The 16,888-nt window shown below is 46.2% G+C and overlaps 1 protein-coding gene across 1 annotated transcript in view; it reads right to left on the bottom strand.

Annotated features, from left to right (window-relative positions):
* The window catches only part of tnr (tenascin R (restrictin, janusin)), a 61,879-nt gene that overhangs the window by 10,741 nt on the left and 34,250 nt on the right, over positions 1-16,888 (bottom strand). The window contains exons 13-17 of the mRNA XM_055642051.1: positions 15,799-15,942; positions 10,222-10,352; positions 9,391-9,523; positions 6,167-6,318; positions 3,371-3,467 (exon numbers count right to left, since the gene is read on the bottom strand). Coding sequence (XP_055498026.1) covers positions 3,371-3,467; positions 6,167-6,318; positions 9,391-9,523; positions 10,222-10,352; positions 15,799-15,942 — 657 coding nt within the window. The remainder of the gene's footprint in view (positions 1-3,370; positions 3,468-6,166; positions 6,319-9,390; positions 9,524-10,221; positions 10,353-15,798; positions 15,943-16,888) is intronic.

The raw sequence follows: 16,888 nt of genomic DNA, 5'->3' as shown, positions 1-16,888 counted from the left end.
TGATGATCCGGAATTCCTAAAAGGTGAGCCACAAATAACTATTTATTTTTATGGCAAGACCAGACTGACAAGCAAGATCATGACTGAGGGCTATTCATGGGAAATATGTTTCAGCTATCCAAGGCCAGCAACTGTTACTTCTAGTCACATATCATAGGAAGCAAATGCTAACATCCACCAATGTCCAACAATTATAATGAAACTTTCCTTTGCAAAGCGATCATCATTTGGTCTGCAACAGAGATAGGATTAGCTTTCTTTCATAGAAATCTACTTGATACATTTGCAATTATAAGCTGGAAAATATGTCTACATCTATCTATCTATCTGTCTGTCTATCTATCTATCTATCTATCTATCTATCTATCTTGTTACTAAATCTCTCATCTTGACCACTGTGTTGTAATTAAATTTGAGCAAAAACGATCCCCAATAGCGCTACGATTTTTTGCCACCTTACTCAACATTCTCCTCTGCTGCAAGTCAAATGAGTTTTGTTCCAATCGGTGAAATAGTACAAAAGTTATGAAGGTTTAAAAATCGTAAAAACCGCCACTTCTGGAACCCACTATCAATAACGCAGCGAGGAGAATAAAAAGCTGAAGGGACGGAGTGTGTTGAGCAGCCCGCGCAGAGGGCGCACGTCACAGGGAGAGCGCAGCCCGTGGACTGCTTCTGCGGAGACCAGCACGACCAGCCGGAAGCTGTTGAGTTGAACCGGAAGCCTCTGCGTGAAGCTAGGGACAGGGACCTGCTGCGGGACAGGGACCTGCTGCGTGAGGCCGAAAGCTGAAGGTGCGGGGTGAGCAGAGTGCGAACTGCGTCTGCTGCGACACCCCCACGCCCCCCATTCCCCCCCCCTCTCCCCCACACACCCCCTTTTCCCAACACACCCCCCCTCCCCACCCCCACCTCTTCCTCCCCACCACCTCCTCCCTCCCCCACACACACCTCCCTCACAACCCCCCCCCCACACACACACACCCCACCCCCAAACCCTCCCCCTCCCCAACACTCCCCTCCCTCACATCCCCTTCCCCACACCCACCCCTCCCCCACAGCCCCCCCTCCCCCACACCCCCTCCCCTGAATGGTGGAATATTGCTTTGGGGGAACGGGTTGCGTTGGGGGAAACAGGTGAGTGGTGGAATATTGTGTTGGGGAATGGGTTGCGTTGGGGGACCAGGCCTCATGTGTGACTGAGACTCAACAGGTCCCACTTAGTCTAGTAATCTTTAAATTTATATCGTTTTCCCACCTAGCCCTCAGCTAACAATGAACCATTCTACCTTTTCCTTAATCATCGTCCCTTTTGATCTGTGTTTTCACACCTTACCCTTCCATATCTCTACATCTGCCTTTACCCTGACTCTCAGTCTGAAGAAGGGTCTTGACCCGAAATGTTACCCATTCCTTCTCTGCAGAGATGCTGCCTGGCCTGCTGAGTTACTCCAGCATTTTGTGACAGTATGTGTACAACATGAGACCATTGGGCCAGACTGTGCAACTCGGGGAACATAATGTATAGAGAAGGGGAATAATGTGTGTAGAGAGTGGGGCCAAGAGAACAGTGTGAGCACATGGTTGGTTGTGGGAAGAGGGAAGATAAGGATTTTGTTTCTCCTCTAGAGGGTGCTGTGGGTTCAGAGCTTACAACACCGTGATGTACAATACCAGCAGAAAGGAAATTGCATCCGGACAAACAATAGAATTTAAGGCGATGAAGTAATATTGTTCAGAATAAGTAAGGAATGCTTAAATTAGAGGGCAATGTTGAGAGGGGAAAAATATAGGAGGGACCTGAGGGGCAGGTTTTCACACAGGGACCTGAGGAGCAGGTGAGTAAATGGAACAACCTGTGAGAGGAAGTTTCAGGGAACTGGATAGATTTACAACATTTAAAAGGCATTTGGGCTGGTACATGGATAGGAAAGGTTTCAATGAATGTGGGCCAAATGCAGGCAAATGGGATTAGTTTAGGAGGCAGCATGGTCAGCTTAGACGACTTAGCTGCTGTAAAACTATGAATATGACTCTATAGTGCTGTTGGTGATGGCTCTGACAATGCACAACAATGGTGTTTGCACAATACCGGTGGGGACAATTCTGTCAATGTGAATGGGACAGGAAACAGTGTTTCTGTAGAGGATGAGATAGTGAGATGGGTGCTTACAGAGTGTGACAAAGGGGAAGTGTGTGTATACGCGTGAATATATGCATGTATGGGTGGAAGGTAAGACCAGGGGAACAGTAAATGTGTAGAGAGTGAGGCTGGGAGTAGTGTGTGTGTGTGTGTATATAGACCGTGACACTGGGAAAACAGGAGAGCAAGAATGGGGGTTCAATAGTGTGTGATTGGGCACATGGTTTTTAGACAGTGAGACCAAGGGAATAGTGTGTTTGAGAGTAAAACTGGGGGAACAGAGTGTGTAGAGAGTGAGTCTGTTTGTGTAGATGGCTGGTTATGTGGTATGGATGAGAGGGAAGACAATAATTTTGTTTCACCTCCAGAGGGTGCTATAGGTTCAAACATTGCAGCCAAAAAGGACCAGGGAGATAGAAAATATCCTCACTTTGGAACGCTGCATGGAAGTGGAAGTGGACGTGAAAAGTTGTGACTTGTTGGGTAACTGACGATGCCATCTATCCCAGTTCTGATATGTCGGGAACTTAGCTGATAGTACGATTGTTATTACCCAATTATCCAGCATGAACAGCAGCCAAAGGGAATTTCATTCATTTGTTCCATATCTCTATATCACTGTCTATATCTCTTGTTTCCCTTTCGCCTGACTCTTAGTCTGAAGAAGAGTCTTAACCCAAAACATCACCTATTCCTTGTTCTGCCTGACCCGTTGAGTTTTTGGGTCTATCTTCAGCTTACAACTTACAAAATTCTTAAGGGGTTGGACAGGCTAGATGCAGGAAGATTGTTCCCGATGTTAGGGAAGTCCAGGACAAGGGGTCACAGCTTAAGGATAAGGGGGAAATCCTTTAAAACCGAGATGAGAAGAACTTTTTTTACACAGAGAGTGGTGAATCTCTGGAACTCTCTGCCACAGAGGGTAGTTGAGGCCAGTTCATTGGCTATATTTAAGAGGGAGTTAGATGTGGCCCTTGTGGCTAAGGGGATCAGGGGGTATGGAGAGAAGGCAGGTACGGGATACTGAGTTGGATGATCAGCCATGATCCTATTGAATGGCGGTGCAGGCTCGAAGGGCCGAATGGCCTACTCCTGCACCTAATTTCTATGTTTCTAAGGGGAGATCTTGAGAAATTGCATCTGATCAAACAACAGAATTGATGGTGAATGGGAATCTTGTTCAGAAATGGTTGCATCAACTCGAGCCATTGCGATTTCTTTATTTACCCAGCCAGAATTCATCTTCAAGGTTTCCAAAGCCCATGCGGTATTCTGCCCATGTCCGTGAAAAATCGGTCAGTCCATTCCGTCGTCTCTGAAACACCTGCATTGGAGAAAGGGCAGTGCACTGTTCACTCATATTCAGCATGGGATACTCATTCTGTGAAATTATGCTCATAACAGGTGAATCAGCTGAATCAACATGTTGTCAGCTACATCTCCTATCTCCCCAGTAATCAGGGGAGACTAGATTACTCCATGCCCAGTATATTCTGCACATACCCTGGAGCAGTGGTGGAGGGGGGGGGGGGGGGGGGGGAGGCAAAAGAATGAGGTACAATTTATCTGGCCCATGCTGAACCAACGAGGGCAGGTTTGATTTGTTTGCTGCTCTTCCATAGAGGAACTTCAGAGCAAACAATTGTCAAGAACATGGAGAGGGAAAGATAGAAGAGACAGGAGAGGGTGAGTGAAAGAAGGGGGCAAGCAAAGGGAAAGGAGAGAGGAAGAGAAAGTAGAAGGTAAGGGAGCAGGGAGAAGGAGAGAAAGATGGAGGGAGAGGAGAGAACAAGGGAGATAGAGAGAGGGAAGGGGGGAATGAGAGGGGGAGAGAAAGAGAAAGGGTGAGAGAGGGAAAGCGGTGAAGAGTAAGAGAGAGAGAGTGAGAGCAAGGAAGAGCGAGGGAGTGGGAGAGGGGGAGAGGAGAGAAGGGAGATAAAAGCGAGAGGGAGAAAGATGATGGTTCAGATATCTCAGTCAGGAAGACTGTCTTCATGTGCTTCTCCATGGTAAAAACAGAGGAGAAATACTCATTGAGGACCTTTCCCGTCTCCTGTGGCTCCACGCAGAGATGACCGCTTTGTTTCTGTGGGGCTCTATACTTTATTTTTCCCTTAATGTACTAATAAAATCTCTTTGGATTTTTCTTAATCTTATCTACCTATTTCATGACACCTTTTTGACCTCCTGATTTCCTTCTTAAATGTGCTGCTCAGATCCCGAATGTGCGGTACAATGCTTCATCTCATGCAGCGGTGGATCGTATAACAGTGAGTAAGCTGTGTAGTTCGTTTCTGGCCCCTCACAACATCACTGCACAAAGTGCAGAGTGGATGTGGAGAAGATGTTTCCACTAGTGGGGGCGTCTGGGACTAGAGGTCATGGAATTTTAGGAAGTTCTTTTAGGAAGAGGTTGAGGTGAAATGTCTTTAGTCAGAGGGTCGTGAATCTGTGGAATTCAAGTCAGTGGAAATATTTACTGCAGAGATACATAGATTATTGATTAGTATGGATGTCAGGGGTTATGGGGAGAAGGCAGGAAAATGGGGTTAGGAGCAAAGATACTAGAGGAGCAAGATAAATCACTAGGCGAAAACGGCATATGGGTAATTTTTTCGCGCCATTTTGGGAATCAAATATATGAGGGTTTTTTTTTTAAATCGGCTTCAGTCATGGCGTCCACATCTACAAACGTAGCGTGCTGTTCTGCTATAAATTGCTCAAATCGCCAATGTAAGCCACCTGACCCGTCTTTCTTCAGGTTGCCCACTAAAGACGAAAGGTAAGAAAAAAATTATTACTTTCTGCCGTGTAGCCTGCCCGATTCTTTCCTACAGCTCAGATCGTGGAGCCGGGGGTTGCCAGAAGATGTGTTCCGATCGCTGGCCCGCGGACTATAACATCCTGAAGCCACGGTCTGTGGAGCTTCTAGTCGCGGGCGCAGCGTGGGCTTTCCATCGCGGAGTCTGGGATCCCCTGCCGGAGAAGAGCTGCGACTGCCGCCCCGTGGCCTATAATATCGTGAAGCCCAGGTCTCCGGTAGGAAGCAGCAGATTCGGGACCTCCAAGCCGCGGAGTGTTCCGAATCGGCGTGTGTTTAAGCCGCTTTGAAATGGTGTTTAAAATGCAGGATAAATGGTGTTAGTTAAATGTACACAATGTACACGGATCAATGGTGTTTATAATACATGATAAATGGTGTCATAGGGAACAACGACATGCCACGTGGAGCACACATTAAAGCCTTAATTTCCCTTCCAATGTATGATGACTGTCACAAATACAAATTCTATTCTTATGATCCCACTAGTGTTTTTTTGGTACATGAGCAATTATATTATATAAGATGTTTTTTTGGTACATGAGCAAGTTATTCGAAAGTCTTCTTTTATAGATCTAGACTTACCACAATAACAAAGGTAGACAAAAATGTTGGAGAATTTCTCCAACACTTTTGTCTTCCATCGATTTTCCAGCATCTGCAGCTCCTTCTTAAAAAATAATAAACATATCAAATTTTACACTGCTGTACATTTTTGGTTTTGTTCTTGTTGTAAGGCATGCATGCTAGTGTAAGCTCGTCTACATTTAAGATAATTTCCTATTGGAGGAAAAATGCAACTTCAATATACAGGGTACATGTCTCTCCCCACCCCTGAAAACAACTGCATTTAAGTGACATATCATCCATTCTGCAGGGATGTAGTTATAATCAATTTTGTTCTTATGTTAATTCTATATGATATTTTACTGTAATTTTAGATGTTGTCGATTACTCGTCGACAAGATCTCCTACACCGAACTACGGAGGTCGGGGTCTTATTCCCAAAATGTTGCGTACTACACGTCAGTCCATTGGATTTTGTAGGAGTGGTCTATCTTTCTCCTCTAGTATCTTTGGTTAGGAGGGAACGATAGTGATTGAATGGCGGAGTAGACTTGATGGGCCGAATAGCCTAATTCTACTCCTATCACTTATGATATAATGAAATAACGACATAGAATGTGTGAAGTGTTACTCACAGTCCATCCCCCGTTGTCAGTCACCATGTCGCAGAACACTTGCACAGCTAGATGTGGCCTTCCGTTGGTGTAGATCGTATAGATGCCACTGATTGTGTCTCCATTAAGTAGGTGTTGAGTGCAGTCCCATGGATATGGATAAAGACTGCTTGCTAAAATACAAAATAAATGGTTAAAAACAACCTGGTCTCCAGGCTTAACTCATACTCACTCAGATTTTAAACCTCCAGTGATGATTCTCAATTTTATTTATTCAACAACCCACGCTGAAATTCAAACTCACATCTGACTCCAAGAAGTACTACACGAACAAATTGTTAACCTGTAAATTTGCATTCATTCTCACAGAATAACCCTAATCTTGAAATTGCTTTCTTATTTTCTCTCAAAGGAGAGATTTATTTGATTCAGTTATATATTGTTTACATTGGGGATCAATAAAATATCGTGTGTCAATGGGTAATGATTAGTTTGTTCGATTTTATCAAGGTGATACAAGAATGTAATTTTATTTAATTACATTTTATAATGATGACGAGCTGATTCTTGCCACTGTGATCATGGTGATGTTAGGGTGAATTTTTTATTGGATTAGTTTGGGATTCAATAAAAGTTGAGAAGCAACGGTTTTAGAGTTTATTGATATTGGCACTTAAATCGTATACAAATGTATTTAACTTTACAAGGGGGGTTTCAGACAGATTGGCATATCCATGAAATATTAATTGAATCCATGATCTTTTGCAGGTGCCCAAGTTATTTGTAGAGTGTATACGGACGGATAAGATATACATGCATTTAGATGGACAAGGGCTGATTGAGGATAGTCAACACAGATTTGTACATGGGAGATTACTCATGAATCTGATTGAGCTTTTTGAAGATGTAACCAGAAAGGTTTATGAGGGCAGAGCTCTAGAGGTTCTGTATAGAGATTTCAGCAAGGAATTTGACAAGGTTCCGCATGGTAGGCTGCACTGGAAGTTCCAATCACAGGTTTGTAAGTTAATTGGCTTCTGTTAATTGGCCTTAGTGTGTAAGATGCAAACTGGGATAACTAATGCATGGGTGATCATTGGTCAGCATGGACTCAGTGGGCTGAAGGGCCTGTTTCCTAAAATCTGTAGACAGACACAAAAAGCTGGAGTAACTCAGCGGGTCAGACAGCATCTCTGGAGAAAAGGAATCGGTAATCTTCTTCAGACTCTAAAACTCCTAAGAACTGTATCTCTGTACTAAACTAAACAGAGACAAGGGACATAGGGACCAGGGACCTCGTGAGTGAACAGGGACCTCAGTGAGTGGACCAACGATACAGGGATTTGGTCCTAGTGCGTAAACGGAGAGCACAGGAACTGGGGACCCTGGGAGAGGGAAAAGGGAGAATAGGGACCTAGCCACAGTGTGTGCAGCAGGGATCTAGCCCCAGTCAGAGGAAAAGGGAAAACAGGGACTGCGGTCCCAGTGCACAGACAGGGAGTACTTCAAAATTCTTAAAATGGTAGCCATTGCTAATATACTACAACGTCAAATAGTTTCCCAATCTACCAGAGCCAACCTGATCCTCATGCTCCTGTACTGCCACAGAAATTCACTGGATGAATTTAAAAGCGAGTTAGATAGAGCTCTAGGGGCTGGCGGAATCAAGGGATATGGGGAGAAGGCAGGCACGGGTTATTGATTGTGGATGATCAGTCATGGTCACAGTGCAGGCTCAAAGGGCCAAATGGCCTCCTCCTGAACCTATGTTTCTATGATCATATTCAGAAGTAAGACCCTGGTTGCAGCTTAGACTATAATTTACCACAACACTTTAGTGCCATGATTACCAATGCCTAAAAAAACCCTTAACTGCCATGTCATGAATTACACCTTATTTATCCTTATAGCACTAGATATGAAATGAAAATCAAAAATATAAGAGATTCTGGAAATCTGAAACAAAAACAGAGACTGCTGGAAACATTCTTCAGGTCGGACAGCATCTATGGAGAGAGAAACCAAGTTGATGTTTCTGGGCAAAGACCCTTTATCACATTTACATCTAAACTAGCCTGTTCACTCTTGTTCTTTCACACTCCGATTTATAAAAGCACCCCTGTACATATATCCTGTAAATGTGTACCCTGAGAATTACTGCTCACCTGTTTTGCCAGACTTCATGTAGATTATAGTTTGCCACGGCTACAACATTGTCAATGTTATATATGCCATTAATTTCCCTGGAGTTTGGGCTTGGAGTTTGGGCTTGGAGTTTGGGCTTGGGGTTTGGGCTAGGGGTTTGGGCTTGGAGTTTGGGCTTGGAGTTTGGGCTTGGAGTTTGGGCTAGGAGTTTGGGCTTGGAGTTTGGGCTTGGAGTTTGGGCTAGGGGTTTGGGCTAGGGGTTTGGGCTAGGGGTTTGGGCTAGGGGTTTGGGCTAGGGGTTTGGGCTTGGAGTTTGGGCTAGGGGTTTGGGCTAGGGGTTTGGGCTTGGAGTTTGGGCTAGGAGTTTGGGCTTAGGAGTTTGGGCTTGGAGTTTGGGCTAGGAGTTTGGGCTAGGAGTTTGGGCTTGGAGTTTGGGCTTGGAGTTTGGGCTTGGAGTTTGGGCTTGGAGTAACATGCTCCATGTTACCCACGACTATGTGTAGCCCAAGGACAACTCCCACCAATGACATTTGCCCCTCGCTTTTTTCAGCTCTACCCAAACAGGTTCCATTTCTTCATTTTCAAAGCTGAGGCCCCCTCTCCATCCATTCCTTGTTATCAGGAATCTATTACGTTTCCGCTTTTGCCCATCCTTTCTAAAAATTAAATACACAACCATCCCTGAATAGCAAATGGTTTGTGTTTTTACTGGCACACATGAAGTGATTTTGTCCATAAGTTGGAAAATACACCAAAGTCATTTGACATTAATTATTGTAATGGATGGCATCTAAAGCATGTTACGATGATATGATCAATTACTAAAAGTGGAGAGTGGAAACCAGTTCTGCCATTTTTAGGAATAAACATACGTTGATATGCCAGATTTTATATTTTAATAATATTGTGGGAGCTCGTCCATACAGAGGGGTTCATAACCCTGGGAGGGTCTGTAACCTGAAATATTTATTTATCCAGCCTTGGTCACTTCGCAACCACATCTCTGAAATAGTAGCTGATGTTGTTTCAGATTTCCCAGTGGTCGTAACATTTGTTGCCTCATTGGTGGGTGGAAACCAGTGCTGTAAGATTGTTCATACCTGTGGTGAACACAATCTCCACTGGTAAACTCTTTACGGTGTCATGTGCAGACTGCAGCCTCAGTGTGTACTCAGTTGCTTCTGACAAGCTCTCCAGTTGTATCCACGTATCCTCTGCTTCCAGGATCAGCTCCTACAAGAGTGAATTTAGAAAGTTGCAATGATTCATCAGTTGGCACTTCTGTCCCCAACTTTGTTCGGTCCCACTGCACACGAGGCTCAACGTCTGTATTAGATATTTGCAGAACACAGCATTATCGAGGCCAAGGTATTCAGGAATGGCAAAATGAAATACTTCTTCCCAAAGGTGAAGGAAGTGGATACATTTACCCAATCATTTACCCAAGACATCAAATCAGCAGTATTACACATCCCAAAATATTGTCTTCAGCCACTAACCCATACATATCAAAAGTTGAGTGATTTTATTGTCATATGTCCTGAAATGGAACAATGAAATTCTTACTTGCAGCAGCACAACAGAAATGCAAACACATTACCCTGTACCACAAAACCTTGATGAGTTTCCCACCAGGTGACTGGACATTTTTGGAAGATTGTTGGACCTCCAGCCACAGCACAAGATACAATAGCGTTCTCTTCCCTTGCTGCCCTCATCCATTCACTGCCATTGGTTTCTTGCCTCAGAAGAGCTGCATGTACTCCTCTTTAAAAACTTGGTTGTGCACTCTCCTGCTGCATGGAGTGCCTTCCAAGTCACCTAACACGGAGTTGTAGAAGAATGGGAAAAATAGCTGTTTGGAAGTGAATATAAAACTGTTGCCATGTTGAGACAGTTGCTTCTGAGCATGTGGTGTCCTGCACGCCTACCTTCTGTTGCCCAATGCTGTCCTTGTACAACAGCACATACTTCTCAATCTCAGCCAGAGGAGCTTGCCAGGAAATCCTTGCACTCTTCTGACTCACTTCACTGGCTGTCAAGTACTTCGGCGAGTCCAGAGCTGCAACAGAGAACATTGCATTCTTAAGGGGTTGGACAGGCTAGATGCAGGAAGATTGTTCCCGATGTTGGGGAAGTCCAGAACAAGGGGTCACAGTTTAAGGATAAGGGGGAAGTCTTTTAGGACCGAGATGAGAAAAACATTTTTCACACAGAGAGTGGTGAATCTCTGGAATTCTCTGCCACAGAAGGTAGTTGAGGCCAGTTCATTGGCTATATTTAAGAGGGAGTTAGATGTGGCCCTTGTGGCTAAGGGGATCAGGGGGGTATGGAGAGAAGGCAGGTACGGGATACTGAGTTGGATGATCAGCCATGATCATATTGAATGGCAGTGCAGGCTCGAAGGGCCGAATGGCCTACTCCTGCACCTTATTTCTATGTTTCTATGTTAATAACTGACTACTCAGACCACAGAGCAGAAAGCAGCAGCCGAGAGCTTCACAGCCTTCCACAGTATGTATCCAACCCTATCACTGGTGTCATTATATGCCACCTAGTGCCTCCATCATAGGGGCTTTTACTCACTGTGATCCATGCCATGTTAATCCCTCTCTGTATGCAAGTTAATTTCTTCCAGTATTAATGTAACTCCCTGAATTACCCACCTCAGTATCTAAGGTCATTGAATAAATTTAAACCCATGCATTAAAAAAAGGATATAAAGTGCTGGAGTAACTCAGCAGATCAGGCAGCATATCTAGAGATACAGTGTAGGTGGCGTTTCGGGTTGGGACCCTTCATCAGACTCATGCTTTGTTGTTTAATCTCCTTTATAATTTATAATTAAGTGTAGTACCAGGGCTACCAACGTTGGGTGAGAGTTGGGAGTGAGAAATTTGCGAGAGACCAAGCCCGAGGGAGCATTGCGACCGGGGGGGGGGGGGGGGGGGGGGGGGGGGGGGGGGGGGGGGGGGGGGGGGGAGGAGGGTGGGAGGAGGGTGGGAGGAGGGGTGCCCCGTCCCATTGGTACGGAACATTTGCATTTTTCAGCTTGAAATTGTACAATATGGTGCATACTGTAGCGAGTCTTATAACTTACACTTGAATGCAATATATATGCTTTAAATTGGATTGGAGCGTTTTTGAAAGGGGGGAGGCTGTGCAATCACGGATCACTGGCCTTGGTGGTACCCGGTGAGGGAGTGGAGCAACCGAGTGGGGAGAGGGTGTGGAAGAAGGGTAGGAACGTTTTGAAATTTGATGTATTAAAATCATGTTTTAGTGCATTGTAGAAGTATGATTTCAATGTTTTTTGTATGAAGTATTTTTAAGAGGTAACTTTTTAAGGGGTAATTTTATCCACACAAAGGGAGATGGGTGTATGGAACAAGCTGCCAGAGGAGGTAGTTGAGGCAGGGACCATCCCAAAATTTAAGAAAAAGTTAGACTGATACATGGATAGGACAGGTTCGGAGGGATATGGACCAAAAGCAGGTGGCGTAGCTGGGACATGTTGGCGGGTGTGGGCAAGTTGCGCCGAAGGGCCTGTTTTCACACTGTATCACTCTACGACTACATTATACCTCCACCATGCATGAATGATTCAAAATCAAGTGATCGAGTTTAATTGCCATATACTCAAGCATAGAAACATAGAAAATGGGTGCAGGAATAGGCCATTCGGCCCTTCGAGCCAGCACTGCCATTCAATATGATCATGGCTATTCATCTAAAATCAGTACCTCTTTCCTGTTATTTCCCCATATCCCTTGATGTCGTTAGCCCCAAGAACTAAATGTAACTCTCTCTTGAAAACATCCAGTGAATTGGCCTGCACTGCCTTCTGTGGCAGAAAATTCCACAGATTCACATCTCTCTACGTGAAGAAAGTTTGTCCTCATCTCAGTCCTAACTGCCCCCCCCCCCCCCGCCCCTCCTGTCCACTTTATTCTTAAATTGTGACCCATGGTTCTGAACGCCCCCAACATTGGGAACATTTTTCCTGCAGTTACAATAAGTGAAAATCTAGCAGGCAAGCAGGATGCTTTCTCCAACCACCCCCATTTGATGTCCACTAGCTTCCACCGTTTCTACCCAGTGCTTGGTACTTACTTCCAGCAGCCACTGGTTGTCCTCCAGGATGCACCGAGCCGCAGCCTGATCCATGCCGGTCACCTGGGCAAATGCGGCACAGAGACTCTCTCTCTCTCCCCCCCCTCTCTTCTGCTCTCTCTCCTCTCGAACCCCCCTCTCTCTCTCTCTCTCTCTCCCCCTCTATCTCTCCCCTCCCCCTCTCTCTCTCTCTCTCTCCCTCTCTGTCTCTCCTCTCTCCCCCCTCCCCTTCCCTCTCTTCCTTCCCCCTCTCTCTCTCCCCCCCCTCTTCCCCCCTCTTCCACCTCTCTGTCCCCCCTCTCTCCCTCCCACCTTACTCTTCCCCCTCTCGTGTCCCCTCTCTCCTCTCTCCCTCCCCTCTCTTTACCCTCAATCTCTCTCCCCTCTCTTTCCCCTACCTCTTTCTCCCCTCTCTCTCTCTCTTTCTTCTCTCTCCCCCCTCTCTCTCCCCCTCGCTTCCCCCAACCTCTTTCTCCCTCCCTCTCTATCTCCCCCTCTCTCTCTCCCTCTCCTCACACTTCCCCCCTCTCTTTCCCCTCTCTCTCTCTGTCTTTCCTCTCACCTCTCTCTCGTCCCCCCTCTCTCCTCCTCTCTTCCCCATTTTCTCCCTCCTACCTCACTCTTCCCCTTGCCCCCCCCCCCCTCTCTTTCTCCTCTGTCTCTATCTATTTTTCTTTGCCCCCTATCTCTCTCTTTCCCCTGGTTCTCTCTTTCCCCCTTTTCCCCCTCTCTCTTTTACCACCCCTCTCTCTTCTCCCTCTCTCTCCCACCTCCCTCCCCTTCTCTCCTAACCTCTCTCCTCCCTCTCCAGCCCCTCTCTCTTCCTCTCTCCTCCTCTCCCCTCTCAGACACTCTGCCCCCCCTCCCTCTCACGCCCTCTCACAACCCCCCCCTCCCCCCTCTCCCCCCTCTCCCTCCCCCCCCTCTCCCCCCTCTCTCCCCCCGCTTCTCTCTCTCCACTCTCACCCCCCCTCTCTCTCCCCTCTCTCTCCTCTCTCCCCCCTCTCTCCCCCCTCTCTCCCTCTCTCTCTCCCCTGTCTCCTTCCCCTCTCTCTCTCTCCACCTCCCTTTGAGAGTCGGTCCCTCCGGCACAGAGACTCGCGGCAGCGGTGCAACGTTTCCGACGCCCGGGACACCTGCACGGTCCAGAGCTGCTCCATGGCCAGAGCTGCAGCGAGTGACACGCCGGCCCTGGCAAACACTCGTCCGTCCCGGCTACCCGCATCTGTTCCGGCCGCTGGTTCTGCTCCCATCCCTCCCGCAGCCCCGGCTCTCCTACACCCGCGGACCATGCAGCTTATCCGAGTTTTTAAATTTTCGTTGATCACCACATTTCTCACCACTGAGCGTGAGAAATTTCTGATGAGCGTGAGGGCGTGAGAGTTTGCTTGAGGGCGTGAGTCTCACACTCAAAGCGTGAGAGTTGGCAGCCCTGAGTACTGTCAACACTCACTATAGAATCCCTACACATATTGCATGACTGCTTTGCAGAACACATCGCCTTCATCTGCAGTAGTGATCCTGAGTTTTCAGATTTCTGTCATTTTAATTCTCCCATTCCTTAGCCTCCAACAAAATCCAAGATTAAACCAGCATCAGATCTCCTTAGTGACCAACTCTGATGGAAAGTTACCAACCCATAACATTCGCTCGGCTTTTCTCACCCCACTATTTGGCACAACTCAGCGAAAGAGTTGCTGCCTTACAGCACCAGAGACCCGGGTTCAATCCTAACTACGGGTGCTGTGTGAACGGAGTTCGTATGTTCTCCCCGTGACCCGCGTGGGTTTTCTCCGGAATCCCCCAATATTCCAATGATGTACAGGTCTGTAGGTTAATTAGTTTGGTATAATTGTAAATTGTTCCTAGTGTGTATAGGATGTTGTTAATGTGCAGCGATCGCTGGTCGACATGGACTCGGTGTTTCCGTGCTGCATCTCAACTAACCTGCACTAAAGTGTGAAGTCATGCATTTTGGAAAGTATTGGTGCACATGTATGGAGTAAATGGCAAGGACCTTGGGAACGTTGATGGACAGAGGGGCCTTGGGGTACAAGTCTATAACTCTTTGAAGGTGGGTAAATAGGGTAGTTAAAAAGCATTTAGTATGTTTACCTTCACCTGCCGAGGCATTTGATATAAGAGTTGGGATGTCATGTTGCTGCTGTACTAATATTGGTCAATCCGCACTTGAAGTATAGAGTACAGATCTGGTCACTACATTATAGGAAGCATGTGGTATCAATTGGGAGAGTGCCCAAGATGCTTGGGATGGAAGGCTGTAGTTTTAAGGAGAAAGTGGATAGAAAGTAGGTTTATTCTCACTGGAAATTTGGAGGCTGAGGGGTGATATGAGAGATGTTAATAAAATGATGACAGGCCTACATAGAAAAGATAGTCTACATTTATTTCTTAGCACAGGGGAGTCTTGAACGAGCCTAGAACTGAGGGCAAATGTTAAGGAAGAGAAGGAAAATATTTAAGGATATCTGAGGAGTGAGTTGCTCCAACAGAGGATAATGGTTATTTAGAAGGAGCTGCCAGAGGAGATAGTGGAAGCAGATACAGTTAAAATGTAAAAATGCATTTGGACAGGCACTTGGATGGGAAAGGAGTAAGGAAATACAAGCCTTGTACAGGAAAATGTAATTAGTCTAGATCAGCGTCACAATCAGCAGGGACAAGATGGGTTAAAAATGATCATTTATGTGCTGTACAATTCTATGATTCTATGATCATTTTGGCCCCAAATTGGGTTTCAGCCCCAATGTCTGAAGAAGGGTCTCGACCCAAATCATCACCAATTCCTTCTCTCCAGCATTTTGTGTCTATTTTATCTAATTCCTGTGTTACCGTCATGAATTGATTTTAATATCATCCTTTCACACTGTTACTCAGTAACCCATCATAGCACTGTTGACTGTATTTCTACAGATGTTAATCATCTTGTCGCACACAATCAGTTTGATAGTCACCCCATGCTGCCAAATCACCTCCCTCACACATCATGGTAACACTCCCCCTGTACTGACACTGACAGGCTAACTGCATCCCTGATGCTAATACTCTCCACATCTTTCACAATGTCTACAAGCAAATATTACTCCAGATTTCACACATCTTCACTCAGTAAATATAGGCCAATGTCATTCAATGTCCACAAAATGTTGGAGTAACTCAACGGGACAGGCAACATCTCTGGAGGGAAGGAATGGTTGATATTTCGGGTCGAGACCTGAAGACCTCGAGGTCTGAAGTTACTCCCGCAGATTTACTCCAGCACTTTTGTGTCCATCCTTGGTTACTGATGGCACTTACTGTTGCACAGATAGTGCAGCCTTAAGTGAATGCAGAAATAGATTAGTTCATGATCAAGTCCACAAAAAAGTACATACGGGTGAAGAAGCGAAGGGAGACAGAAGAACTGGTCATGGACCCCCTGGTGGCATAGACGGTGACCGAGTAATTGGTGAATGGTTGGAGATTGATCAGTCGATGCTGTGTCACAGACCCATCGATAAGAATCTTGTCTGCAACATCTGCACAAAAACAAGAGAACTGCTGGCATTGAGCAACAGGTGAATAAGCATGACAGGTGGACTAAACAGCTGGGGGGGTAGTGGGTAGGGGGAGATGTGGTGGGGGGGGGGGTGGTTTGGGTGTGGTGACATGAGAACAGGGTGCAGCGGGAAATCAGCATTGTAAAAAGAGGTCTTCCTTTCAGAATGATAGATTATATTAACTAAAAGAAAACATTCAGACTACCAGCGCCAGCTGGCTCTTGGGATAAAAACTCTCATCCTACTTCCTTCCAGCCATCGCATACAACATATAATCCTCCAACATTTTTGCCGCCTCCACTAGTCACATCATCCCATCTCTATCTCTTTCCGCCTTCCAGAGAGACCATTCCCTCCGCAACTCCCCGGTTAACTCATCCCTTCCCACCCAAATCACCTCCTCTCCAGGTACCTTCCACTGCAACTGCAGGAGATGCAACACCTGTCCCTATACCTCCTCCCTCGACTCTGTCCAGGGACCTCAACAGTCCTTTCAGCTAAGGCAGAGGTTCACTTGCACCTCCTCCAACCTCATGTACTGTATCCGTTGTTCAAGGTGCGGACTCTTATAGATCGGCGAGACCAAACGTAGACGAAGTGATCATTTCGCTGAACACCTTTGCTCCGTCTACCTGGGCCTACATGATCTCCTGTTTGCCAAACACCAATTTCCCTTCCCATCCCCATACTGACCTTTCTGGCCTGGGCCTCCTCCACTGTCAGAGTGTCAGAGTGAGGCCAAATGCAAATTGGAGGAACAGCCCCCCATATATCACTTGGGCAACTCACAGTCTTGCGGTATGAAAATTGATTTATCTAACTTCAACTAACCTTTGCATCCCCTCTCGCTCTATCCCTCTCCCACACATGTCATCCTACTAGCTTCAAGGTCGGCTGTTGTGTCTCGTTGTCTGTAACTTGTTTC

Source organism: Leucoraja erinacea, chromosome 10, assembly GCF_028641065.1.
Source record: "Leucoraja erinacea ecotype New England chromosome 10, Leri_hhj_1, whole genome shotgun sequence".
In the NCBI taxonomy this organism is placed as follows: domain Eukaryota; kingdom Metazoa; phylum Chordata; class Chondrichthyes; order Rajiformes; family Rajidae; genus Leucoraja; species Leucoraja erinaceus.
This window is presented reverse-complemented; position numbering and strand designations above follow the sequence as displayed.